This window comes from Xyrauchen texanus, chromosome 5 (genome assembly GCF_025860055.1).
Source record: "Xyrauchen texanus isolate HMW12.3.18 chromosome 5, RBS_HiC_50CHRs, whole genome shotgun sequence".
Classification (NCBI taxonomy): Eukaryota; Metazoa; Chordata; class Actinopteri; order Cypriniformes; family Catostomidae; genus Xyrauchen; species Xyrauchen texanus.
In genome coordinates this window covers 25,737,337-25,751,244 of record NC_068280.1, presented here as the reverse complement: position 1 = coordinate 25,751,244, position 13,908 = coordinate 25,737,337, and the positions used below count along the sequence as shown (strand labels likewise).

General features: G+C 37.8%; 1 protein-coding gene across 1 annotated transcript; it reads right to left on the bottom strand.

The window, feature by feature from the left end:
• Positions 1-1,171: 1,171 nt before the first annotated feature.
• LOC127643745 (transcription elongation factor A N-terminal and central domain-containing protein) lies at positions 1,172-2,736 on the bottom strand. Its single transcript, XM_052126600.1, has one exon. It carries the CDS (start codon positions 2,542-2,544, stop codon positions 1,387-1,389), a length of 1,158 nt encoding a protein of 385 aa, XP_051982560.1. The 5' UTR covers positions 2,545-2,736; the 3' UTR covers positions 1,172-1,386.
• Between the last annotated feature and the right edge of the window lie 11,172 nt (positions 2,737-13,908).

The following is a 13,908-nucleotide window of genomic DNA, read 5'->3' as shown; positions in this document are numbered from 1 at the left end:
AATGTTTTTGTCAGTGCTGTATAACTGAATGCAGTAAATCACTGATATGTGACGCTCTTTGGACTTAGGCATCAGCCTCTCAACTCCATCTTGAACAGATTACCAGGTCACATGCTATCTGCATGTGGCACACTTTCTGTCACATGTTTGCTGAGCCTAAAGAGCTCTTGAGTTTAGACAGTGCAATACAAATACTCTAGACACCTTGGCTCGTGATTTGTTGGATGCAGTTCTCTTTTATTTTGCTAATCTGTAACCAGTGTTTCTGTTTCTCAACTCATTTAGTAGTCAAAGCTATTAATAAAGTAGAGGTTTTCAAACGAGGACCCATAAAATATACCCATAACATTTATAAAATATAAAGGCATGAATGAATGATGTATGAATGAAGACCGATTTATAATAAAAATAACTCCATAATGCAAAATGTTTTATTGACTTAAGTAAAAAAAATAAAATATATATATATTTTTGGAAAATATTTCCTTTGTAATAAATTGACCGTGTATCTTTTTTTTTCTACCCACTATGAAATAATGATTTTAATTGCACAAACCTGAAGCGATACATCTTCAACTTAAAGCTGAGATAATGACACTAGCGCCATCGAACGGAATTTGCCAAAATTAACAGTTTTCAAAACAGCATTCTGAATACGTCCTTTGTCTTCAGTTGTTTATACAGTCAGACGGCCAACAGTGCTTTTGAATGAATGGATCTCTCAATAAAACTGATCTCAGAACAGTTTGAAAAGCACCTTATTTACATCTTACCTCTGAAAGCAGCATTTTACAGTTTTCAGATGCAGCTATTTTTGTTTTCAAAACAGCTTTCTAAATAATAATAACTGTTTAAAAGAAGTTATACAGAAGATACTTACTAGTGAGCAAGCTGAAGGTGACAGTGGTGAGGAGAAACAATAGCGGTTAATGGAATTAAATTATTGCAATTAATCAGGATTTCTGACCAGTCTTTAAAAAGCAGAATCAAACTGTAATAATGTCAAATTCAGTGCTTTTCAATAACAATTTTACATTAAAAAAAGTTAATTTCTTACATGTTTTATACGTTGTTGTTATTATTTTTATTGCATGACTCACAGATCAGAGACATTTTAACATTACATGGAGTAGCTCTGGCAGACGGATATTATTTGAAAAATTATGAAGGTTCATTAAGTTTATGAGCAATGAAAGTGACATTTTTGAGTTTCATAAATGTATTTTTGTTCCAAAAAGTAAACATGCTGTTATTGCACTATTGTCAGATGATATCTAAATTAAAGGCCACAAGAAAACAACAACTGCAGAAAAAAAGGCCAAATAGTACAGTTTAACAACACTAAATTACTTAAATACTAATCAATACCCACAGTTATGCTTTTGCTTAAAGGCAAACCCAGCTGCTGTGGTACCACTGTTCCCCACAGTTGGCACAGGTCACAAAAGTCATCGCATCATCATCTGCACTGCCACTCCGAACCCAGGAAGGCAGAAAGAGCACCCCTCGTGAGATCTGTGTCACCCTGCAGTCCAAAGCTTCACAGCGCCTGCAGCGAACTTTATGAGTTGGTGTCCCTTCCACGGCATGTGGTAACTGATGCTCACTAATGCCCAAAGTGGTGTAACCCTTCCTGAGCTGTCGGAGTTCCACCCCAGCCATCTCCTCTGTAGACATCCTGGAAAACGCATCTGGAGTCAGGTGTCCTGACATAAGGCCTTGGCGCAGGTGAGGGTTCTTTGGGTTCCTTAGATTGGCCACTTTGCTCCTGATGCAGGACTTGTACTTGGCCTGGTTTCGTCCATGAATGGTATAAACACATGTTTCAATTTCCAGAGCAAGGGCTGTGAGCTTATCTGTCTGATATGTGTCGATTTGCTGATTTGGGGTAAGAGCCTGGAGAATCAGCTGGACAAATTTGGATCTTAGGTCCGTTGGGTCAGAAGAGGTGCTGGGCTGATTTGTGTGTCGTGGAAGTGAGGATAAAAAAGTTTCATCTTTATCTGCTCTATGTGACAATGTGTCTGAAGTGAAGCTCCCTCCTTCACATTGAAGCTCAACAGATTCCCCAGGTTCCTTTTCTGAACAAGGCTTTTCAGAAGGCAGATGAACTGAGTATAGACTAATGTCACTTATGTCCTGGTTTACCGTGCTGCATGTAAAGACGTCTTCTGCCTTTTGATTGAAATGCTGCACTCCATTGGTTACACGTGGTGTTTCGGTGTGAATTTCACTATTAGGTAGTTTGCGTGTCTCTGGTTCTTGGTTCTCCCCCGATTCCTTATTATTTTTTATCGCATGTGAACTGTACAACTTCTTCCATTTTGACAGCAAACCCTTTGCGAATTTTTTAACACTCACAACTGGACAGAATTTAAGCAGCTTATAAAGGACATAAACAATGTCTGTAGTTTGTAACTGCTCTACAGTGACAGTAGTGTTGTTCAGATCTGTCAATAATAAGTAAATGATATCTTCATAGCTGCCATCCTTGTGTAACTTTTCTATTTGGGTAGCATAATTCATTATTTCTTTAGAATTCATGGCCTCTTCTAAATAAAACGAACGTTTGGAAGAAACATGAGGGGAAAAAAACTGCGTTTATAAAATGTGAACTGCTGAAAAATATCACTAGAAGAAAGCCCTGTCTAAATCGCAAAAGGTGGACGCATTTACCTTAAAGCAATGCCTATATTTTGGTAAAACAATTGATTTAGCAGTAAACCTTACCACACACCCTCCGCCATGTCTGTTGTGTTTTCACAATTTTACGTGTAGAGGGCGCAGTTGCTCAATTAAACTACATACTGGCTATTGACCTGGATTAACACATTAAAAAGTACACCAACAGTACCTGCGATATATTGTTTATTTAATGTACTGGGGTTAGCTTTGTTTCAGAGACTGCATTCAAATAGTGGTCCCGTGTATATAATGCATGTTCAATTAAATGAATGTAGACAATGCTTCACTACATATAGTAGTCACTATCCGAGAGTCGATGTCTCAGAGCATTTTAATAAACATTTCCACGGATCACATACACCGGTATTTGTGTCTATCCCCAAGTAATATTCACCCCTTTCGTTAAAATAACTGACAAGTGTTCTGTATGAGAGACGCACTAGTCCGTAATGTACAATGTTGACTTTGGCAAGTTACTACATCAAATGTATCCACCCTTAAGACGTCTATTTCAGCAATCGTGCCTGGACCTGTCAGCCTTGCTATCTGTTTTTACAACTTTTACATGCCTGAAATTATTCTCACAAAACATCCTTCACCAGTCACAGGGACAGTTTGCTTTGTTACTTCCCACCCACTACTGTTCATATTAAGACTTAATGGGTGGGACTGCTCCTGTTCCAAAGTGTTTTATTAACAAGTCTGGAAACCGTTCACAAAATTTGTGTTTACTCAACTTTGATTTTAGAGTCAAATAGAAATGTACATAGCGTCTGTAGGCCTACTGTTATTTCGTTTTTATACCACAAGAGGGCACCAGAGACCTTTGTTTTTGTCCATGTTTCTTTCTCCAGCACCGTGAGGAATTTGTAATTTCTGGCTCGGCATCATGTGGTATTCCAGTCATAGGCTGGCCTACAGACGCTGATCAAGGACCAGATATCTACAACCTGAATCCCACGCAGATCTCAACAAAGCTGTTCTACATTCCACTACAAAGAGTAGCTTGTGTCAGCACGTCTGCACTTGTAGAAGCTCATGTAGTCATAAACTACGAAACAGCATGACCTTTCCCATTAAGTAAGATTCTGCAGCATTATTCAGACAACAGAGCACTGTTAGATATTTCCTGATTTCTGCAGATTATTTCCAGAACTGGTCTCATTTTCTTCATAAAGTTCACTTCAGTCTAGCTCTTGGCTCTCTGACATGTACAGTCTATCAGCAAATATATTTAAACACAAATTAGCCACATTTATATATGCAAAATTATCTTGTGTACTGGCCACCTGCACACCATTCGTCTTATATTAGTATCATTATCAGTATTTATTTCCACTGTATTGTAAAAGCCATCCATTCTATAGCTTTTATTTAAAATTGTGACTTTTGTTTATTTCACCATTGTTCTCTCACATGTTTAACTGATCCAATAGACTAATTTTTAATAACCTATCAAGAATTAAGAAGTTTTGGCTTGCACAAATTAATACTGGTTCCCCCTCCAAACAAAGATTAGACTATTGGGTCTCTAAATTACTGTTAGAGTGTGCTTCAGACTTAAACCATATTAATTGGGATTAGGCAGTCTAACTAGTTTATCCTGTGGTTAAAGCTACATTTTTTGCCAGATCTAGACAAAGGCAAATCCATTGTTGATGGTTATAACTGAAGTCATGGATTCACAATCTAACTCAGGTTAGAATTTATTATACAGTCTTACTAAGTTAAGGCAGATCTGGTATTTCTGTGGGTAAGACTAAGAATGCAAGACATTTTATGCATTTTCATCCATACATATTTTACATTACCATCGCTTCATGCCAGATGTCGAATGCCAGACACGACTGTAGGTATTTAGATAAACAGTGCACTTAATTTTCCATAGTTTCAACAATGATCAATATGAACTTTTAGCAATGCTTTAATAAGAAAGACTGAGATGATAAATTACTTTGCTCTTATAAAATGTCAACAAATAGATTTTGTTTGTTTTTAACAAAAATAAATATATAAATAAAAATGAAACAGAGAGGTCCACAGTGAAGGAGACTAGTAGAGAAGATGCTGACATTAACAAGGAGAGCAAGACAGCAGAGTAAGGTTTAAATCTCCACAAGCAGTGGAGTGAGACAGGGTGCTCCTACAGGCAGATTAAGTTTGACAGGGTTGGACTCTCTGCAGACAGAGAAAGGAGTGGGGTCCTGAGGCCCTGCTGCTGTCAGTGTGACCTTGGGAAAAAAAGAGAAAGAGAAATTGCTAGAAGTTGCTCAGGTATTGGGTTCGATGAGAGACAATGGTTATTGCTGTTGGCTGCTGCTAACTAGAGAACTGTGATCTTATGGTACAAAATGCCATTTCCTGCCTCTGTAAAGGTCCTTCTCTAAATATTCTCAATGTTAGTATCTGTTCTGTTTATTCTGCAGAAAAACTAAACATCTGACAAAAGTGTAAAAGCTTACATCCAAATTCAATCTAAACCCTCACCAAGGGATAACGTTTGTTTTGACTGGACAAAGTCTTGTTTAGGTTAGGTTTGATAAGGAATTGAGCAATCTTGAAATTTTTTGTTATCATTCTCTGTATATTGTTATGATCCATTATTTCTCTGGTATCTTTAAGTAGGCCTTTAAAGGCCTTTTAAAGCTGTATAATAAAAGTGTCATTCCACTTAGTTTGTGTGTGTCTTGTCAGGTGTGTTGCATCTAATATCTTAGGCTATGTCCACATCAGTTAGGGTTGCCACTTTTGAAGTTTTAAAATTCAGGTTCAGGGATTCAGATGGTCCCTTACTACACACGCCACAGATTTAGCATGTTTTAGACGGTGCCTTACCCACCGGGTGGAAACATTTCCAATGATTTTCAAGGTTAAATTAACTATCTTGAACAATTTTGCCATGAAGCCATCGGACCCCATAAATTTGAGACAAATACCGGATGATCACATATTTTTCGGGACGGCTGGCAACCGTAACTTTAATCTGGATACATTTGAATAGGCCGTTTTCATTTTTAAAATGCTCTCTGTCCACACTGCTTTTTTTTAAACATTTTACAAAAGTAGCTTGTCCTCGTTCCATGTACTGTCTGAAATGCAATTATTGTCGCTGGAAAGCAATTCAGAGTAAACTTCCCGTCACCTTTGAAGGAATTCAATGTGATGGCTGTACAAAGTAACATTTATCTAACAACGCTATCAAAGTGGATAGCAGGCACAAAGCCACTGCTACAACATGGGCCGTCATCTTGATTTTTTTGGTTTGAATGGATCACATAACTGCATCACACAACAAAACGGCACAGTTTTCAGATATCTCTATTTCCCCTGTCCACACTAAAACACGAAGGTGGCTGAGGAGCAGAGGGGGGGTGGGGCCGGGTCGGAATATCAGGGCCCGGTCCCCAATCGGCCTGATGAGGCCCGCGAGGGATAAAGGTGGCCGGTGACGATTGTTCGAGAGAGAGAGAATTACGGGCATGTCCGTCATGTGTGTTTATGTTTGTGCTTTTAGTTTTGAGTTTAATTAAATATGATTTATGTTGACAAGCCGGTTCTCGCCTCCTCCTTGCCCATCCTTTAACTGTTTTACAGTGGCATTTTAAAATTTGTCCATTTGGGAGAGTGTTTTCGAAAAGACTACAAATCCGCTGCCAAAAACGCTGTCTTAGTGTGGACGGAGGGCCAAAATGTAGAGAAAAATATGCGTTTTCATTCAAAAATGTATTAGTATGAACGTGGCTTTAATCTATTTTGGTAGGTTGTATGTTTATGTTATGTTTATAACTATGTTTATAATAGATAATAATAGTTTGTATAGGTATTAGGTACATAAGAACAAACTTAGTCTTAACTTGAATCTGTAGATCAACTATATACAACTTTGAGTGTTGTACTGTATATAAACACTGAAAGCACACACATACATAAATGTAGTGCTCCACCCAAGAGTATTTCACAGAACTGTCTGGATTTGGATGAATTATTCTGGTGGTATAACAGTGTTCAAACAGGTGCTGAGATAAGGATACTGTACTTGCACACTGAGTCAGAATTAAAAAGAACATTGACATAATTCTGGACTGAAATATTTAATGAAATAAAAGGTATTTAACATTTTTTAACTATGTAATAAATTGATAAACTGTTGGTGGTAGATATGACTCAGAACAAGGGACATAAAATGGAGTGGCAAGTTTTATGTTCTGGAATGCACTTTTGATTCTTTTAACCATTTTTTCACTTTTTCTTGTTGTTTTTTATTTTATTGCCTCTATTTCTGTTGCATGTAACCCAGCTAACAATTTTTGGTTCCCGGAACGTTAGATTTTGGTTCCCAGAACGTTCTCAGAACGTTAGTTTTTGGTTCTCAAAACTTTATTTTTTATGGTTTGTTTTTGGTTAGCCAGGAAAGTTTTCTTAACGTTTTCAGAACGTTAGTTTTTGGTTCCCAGAACGTTCTCAGAACGTTAGTTTTTGGTTCCCAGAACGTTCTCGGTTCCCAGAACATTAGTTTTTGGTTCCCAGAACGTTCTCGGAACGTTAGTTTTTGGTTCCCAGAATGTTAGTTTTTGGTTCCCAGAACGTTCTCAGAACGTTAGTTTTTGGTTATCAGAAAGTTAGTTTTTGGTTACCAGAACGTTATTTTTTATGGTTTGTTTTTAGTTAGCCAGTAGAGTTTTCTTTACGTTCAACAACATTTCATCTTTTTTTTTTTACTTTAATAAAATACAACCGTAAATCTATATGAATAATCAACCTGTACAGTCCATGTTTTTGTCGATTCATTGTTTAATTGTTGATTAAAAACACACAAAAAAACACATCATAGGCTATGCATCACATTCAAAACATGCGCAAAAGGCGAAACGAAAACAAACTAAGAATACACTTTTATTAGTAGTCTAATTGTAGATCCTGCACTTGAAAGCCTCTTCCATCTTCACCCCAGTCATCTGTAAATATAACAAATAGTAATATTATTACAAAGAAAAGTAAAAAATGATAGTCTTGTTTCAATCATTCATTTCCATTAAAGTGAAATGACTGAACCTAAATAGGAGCCTGATAAAAATGCTAATTTTAAATGAAATGTCAGACCGACATTAAGGGTTTTTTTTTTGCATCTGAAGTCTTCAATTATTATTATTATTATTATTATAGTAAACACCTTTTAGTAATTATTAGTTTAATAACGTAATAACAGTTTACCGCTATAGATGTCACTGTTGAAGAGGATATTCAAGGGGCGTTTGTCAAATATAGATGCCACCGAGCAGCGAGGTGAAAATTAGCGATAGATGCCATATACACAAAGTATATCAAATAGATGCGGTTTACATTAACTGCAAAGAGCAATAGATTATTTACGCTAAAAGGTTTTTTTGCAACAACAAACAAACTTGCTATTTTATTGGAACGATATGTTTTTGGGAAACAGACCGTAATATTAAGATCCGTTTTTATGCAATCTTATGATGCTTTTGGGAAACGCTGTCCATGTAGCCTTCAGTATTAGTCACAGTAGTATTTCTAATACTAAAATGTAATTAATGTTGTTAATATCCATGCATTTTTCTTCTTTAAAGGCACAAAGAAAAGAGCAAAGCACTATTATTTTTTTATTCAGATTACAGTCGAGCATTAATAGGATGCAATAACATGGCATGTAAATTCTTATAAAAATATTAAATTGATGCCTTTATTGGTACAATTACACCTACCTGATACATAATGATAATACTTTTGCATCAGTTCCACTGACATAATAGTAATTTCAAAATGCATTTAAATACTGTCACTTAGTGCGGTCTAGTTTATTTCTTGGTTTTGTGACAGACCGTATTGTCTGGTGTGTGTGTGAGCGGACGGTCTCGAGTGTGCTCCAGCCCTACGCTCTTGGCTGTATGTCTTGTTTCATGTTGGGTGTTTGTTTATTCAACAAATACATGCGTTTACCATTTTAAATTCCTGTGTGGAGCGAATTTCAGGGCCAGTGAGATTAGATCTTCCACTTCTATTGACTTCATTGATTTGAAGTTCCTCTGTGTTGCTCCTAGAAATTAGATAAAATAATCTGATCAAACAACAAATCATCTCCAAATTGTAACTACTTAAATTGACAATCAATATATATTTTTAAAAGGATTATGGAATTAAACTTTCCTATGATAAGAGAGCAAATCCTAAGCTCCTGGAATGCCATTTTTGTTTTCTTCCCTCTCATGCTGTAGGCACTTAGGACTTCATTGGTGGCTACTTTACGTAGCATTTTACGTACAGCCGCCCCTGGATTGGTACCCCCGATGGAGCATAGGTAGTTAACCTAAAAAACAAACATGACAGTTATGTAGGCTACCATAAAACTATAGAAATTAACCAAAAAATGAAACCAGACATTCATTTTTCTTGTTTTTCCAGTTACATTATCAATGGATAGTTGCCTTTTTCTCCCTTTTTTCAATTTTACTTGTGCTAAATTGTGACTTCAGAAACAAACATTTGAATAAATGAAATCTAACTGATTTTCTATCTTGTAATTTGCGCCATGGGAGGTACCATTAGCACGGGGTTGTGGCCGTGGACTAACTTTACTATCATTTCATTGATGCAACTGCTTTATATACACTGCATGCACGTTAAGGAGAAGTTTAAAAGACGGAACACAGGACGACATTTTTCACCCGAAGTGACAGTTAAATCACGCAAATGACGTCACGCAAGGGGAGGGGTGGAGGGGGTTTAAATCATGATGTCACACATATTTAACGGAATTTAACGGCATTTAACTGTACTGACCCTACTGACTAGGCCTAATGTTGAAAAAAGGCGGAAAGTCATTGTTTTTGTGTGGAAAAGGCAGTCGGACAACCTTTTAACCATTTAATTTGTTTCATTTGAGAAAACGGATGTTATTTATTTTTAGTTGTTATAATAGCTGAGAGAAAAAAACTGTTCAAACTGTGTCCTAAGATAATTTATTATTTACTCTGGTCATAGCCTATTTATAGCTAGTTTTACACAATTCACATATTTGTTTATATGTAATTAAATGTTGTCTTTAAGGTAATTAAAATAATCTGATAAATAGGTAGGCCTACTTTACCTCAGGAAAACTCGTCCGTGGTGATCCAGTCAGAAGAGATGTCAGAAGAGATGTCCGCTATGTGGGCGAAGGGCACTGACCGCAGCTTTATATGCCCTCTGCATTCTTTCGCGGGCTTGCCACGCGAGTGATAATTTATAAACTATGTAATTTTATAAACTTTATATATTTTCTTATTTTTAAAAAAAATTTATGTATACATCTAAAATACCTTTCGTTATTGTACCCCGGCATTAAATGACTGAATAAATAAATAAATGCAGTGTTTTTAATAGAGCGGCCGAGGGAGTTACTAGAAATGTAAAAAATAAAAATACAATAGCCTATCTGGGTGTTGGCCTATGTTGTAAAAGACACTCGGGATGTTCGGGTCTTTTTGACACAATGGGAAATGAATGGGGAAGACTATAAAAAAGATTACTTGTCATAAAAAAATCACAGAAACATGCACAATGATGTTGAAACATAAATGCACAATTTAAAAATAAAAAGACAATTTTTTTGACAAACATTAATCTCATGTAAAGGTTTGCTCACTCATTGCATTTTTACAATGGGGTAATTTTGTTGTTAAAAATTTACACAACACCAGGTTGCTTCCAGCAACGTTCTGGGAACGTTGTTTTATGGTTGCAAAACAATAACTTAAAAATAACCATTAGGGAACGTTCTTTATAAGTTGTTTTGAGGTTATTCAAAAATAACCTTCCAGCAACGTTCTGGGAACGTTGTTTTATGGTTGCACAACAATAACTTAAAAATAACCATTAGGGAACGTTCTTTATAAGTTGTTTTGAGGTTATTCAAAAATAACCTTCCAGCAACGTTCTGGGAACGTTGTTTTATGGTTGCAAAACAATAACTTAAAAATAACCATTAGGGAACGTTCTTTATAAGTTGTTTTGATGTTATTCAAAAGTAACCACCCTGCATCGTTCTGGGAACGATGTTTTATGGTTACATAAAAATAAAACCTAAAAACAACGTTCCCCTAACGTTAGTATTTGGTTCCCAATAAAATAACCAAACGGGAACCAAAAACTAACGTTAGGGGAACGTTATGTGTTAACTGGGAATATGTGTGTCTCCTGCAGATTTCAAAACAATCTACATGTCTCTTTTTCGCCTCCCTTGTCTGTATCCTGTCTGATCAGAGAGTCACAAAACATGTCACAATTTACTCTTCTGTAGTTATTCCATATGTTTTTTTTTAATGCTGGCCATGGACCATTTTCAGAAATTCATTCATTTCTTAATTGATGAAGGCTTGAATACTGATCTCATATCAGTCCTAAGGCCGTTTTACTAAAGGCATGGTACACAAGCATGCACTTCCCTTTTCCAGGAGATGATTGCAGAAGTGGACCACTCTCTGCAAACCTTGTGACGGAAGGGAACTTGACTCACTAGAAAAAGAACCCTTTTTGTACTGTGTTTCCCTCTTCCTCATCTGTTGCTTCAACTTGCACTGTTACACTCTTGGCACTGTTCAACATTCAAGGTAACATTTTTGCAGTGTCAAGACAGATCCTACTCATACTGTACTCAAAACAAGCACATTCCTTTTTTCTCTTAATTTGTAATTTTTGTTGTTGACTAAAAAGTAATTAGATTACAGTAACTAATTATTTTGTAATCAAATTACACCCACTGGTAGCAGTATGTTTCCAGTCTGCCTTAAGAGATTCACTATAGAGACCAGTACAGCATGATACCCACAGTCTTCGTTACTGAAGTTACAAATTGAATAAAAGCAATAGAAATGCTGGAGCCTGTGTCAGTGTGGGGGGGATATTATTTTTAAATGACACTTATTTTAGAGTTCACGGTGATGTAAAATTTCACAGGGTGCTGAGCATAACCTATTATTAGCATTGTTACGCCAGTGTTACAATATGCTTATCCAGTTTATTTTCCTCCCCAGTTTTACAACTTTTCAGGTTCTCTAAGTTATGTCTAAGAGACATTTCTCTTTATAGTTTTTTTTAACCCAGATATACTGTAACCAAGTATGTGGGAAGTTTTGTGGTTTCAATATACCTTTACATCTGCCTTTCATTGATTATATCTAATATCTTAAATCTGTTCTAGATGTAGCTTAAAATAATCGTCAATTAACAAATTCAATGTTTTGGAAAGAGTCAGTGACTGAGATGCGTTCTCTAAAAAAAAAAACTTCCTTGTCTATGACTTTACTGTTTTTCCAGTGGTTTGGCTTGTAGCTTATGAAAATCATCAGATCTCACAGATTTAGCACTGATCTCATTTTGTAAATGCAACCAAAATACATAACATTTTGATTAGTAAGCTGCACAAAAATGCACACACAAACACAAACACACACACACACACGCACACACACACACAAATGCACTCTTGTAGCTGCTATCCAGCTGTCATGTAGATAAACAGCAATAGGGATCTGTTATCAGAAGACTGGGTGAGTGAGGTTGATAAGGCCTGAATAGGGGAATTTCTGCATTGGAAAAGCTACATGGTTACTCACATCTTTATGTAGCACTGATCTAGCAGTTAGGAAAATACATTATTAACTTAGGGTCAATTTTCTGAATATGCAGGTTATGAGTGCACAAAGAGGACCTCCCACAGATGAGAATCCATTTTTGACACTCCTGCATTCATGTCTCACAATTTAGCTAGCACAGGTCCCCCGGTGGCATTGTTGAAGAGTTTTTATAAAGCCAAAAGAATGTTGAAAAGCTGAATCTGTGTGCTCTGTGTGTACAGCCCATCTGTTGCATACTTTGTGTTTTGTTTTTGCCAGGATAGCGCCAAAAAGGGCTTTGCATTTTTGCCAAGACGTTTTCTCACTTATTCAAGCATCTTCTCTTTCTTTCTCACTCTCTCTCGATTCAAGATACAGATAGCATTATTTGCATGGTAAAAAATAAACTTACATTGCCAAAGTATTGCATTTACATTTACACACATATTCACTCAGTTAAAGAATTTGCATGCTCTGCCCCCAGATATACGGGTATAAAGCGGAGCAATGTCAGACATGTTTTCACCGAGGAGCCGAGAATAAGGTTACGGCGCATTACAGTGGTAGGGATAGTGACGTGGCAAGGGGAACACAACGTCTTGTTTGTTCCATCGGGAGAACGGAGGTTACAACAGTAACCATGACGTTCCCCTTCTGTCACTCACTCGACGTTGTGTCGATTGTAGTGACACAAGGGGTCCCACTTCAAAACGCTGTGCACTACCCGTGTTACGTGACTGCCAAGCCAAGTGCAAGCAGGCTGCTGCGTACTAGAAGCATCTGGGTTGGCAGCAGGTAACCCTCCCCAACGCCCCCAATAAAAGGTGTCCGTCGGACCAAATTCCAGGCAAGTGTCGCTGACAGAGAACGCTTGCTGGTCCACAACCCTCTTGATGGAAGCGAGTGCGATCAGGAGGGCCATCTTCAAGGATAGGGCTTTGAGCTCGACTGAATCAAGTGGCTCGAAGTGGTCTCTGAAGGCCTGAGAGACCACTGAGAGATCCCCTGAGCGGAACAGGCTTGGTCGGGAAGGGTTCAACCTCTGGGCACCTCTTAAGGAACCTGATAATCAAGTTGTGCTTACACCACATACACCTTCAAGGTGGAGGGGGACAGCCTCCCCTCCAACCCCTCCTGCAGGAATGACCGAACTGCACATCTCTGCGGGTCTTCAGATCTGGAAGAGCACCAATTTGCAAACAGATGCCACTTGAGGGCGTAAAGCTGCCTGGGGGAGCTCTGGCTTGGTTGATCGTGTCTACGACTGCAGGTGGTAGCAGACTCTATTAAGTCTTCCACATCTCGTCCAGGGGCCAGACATGGAGGTTCCAGAGGTCTGGGCATGGTGCCAGAGGCTGCCCCGTCCCTGAGAATGGAGGTCCTTCCTCAGAGGAATTTGCCAGGGAGGTGCTGTCGCAAGGAGCGTGAGATCCGAGAATCAGGTCCGAGTGGGCCAGTAAGGAGCCACTAAAGTGACCTGTTCCTCGTCCTCCCTGACCTTGCACAGCACCAGTGCAAGAAGTCTCTGTTAGAGTGTACCAGAGTGGGCAGTGGGAGTTGTCTTGGGAGGCAAAGAGATCCATCTGTGCCCTGATGAAGCAGCCCCAAATCA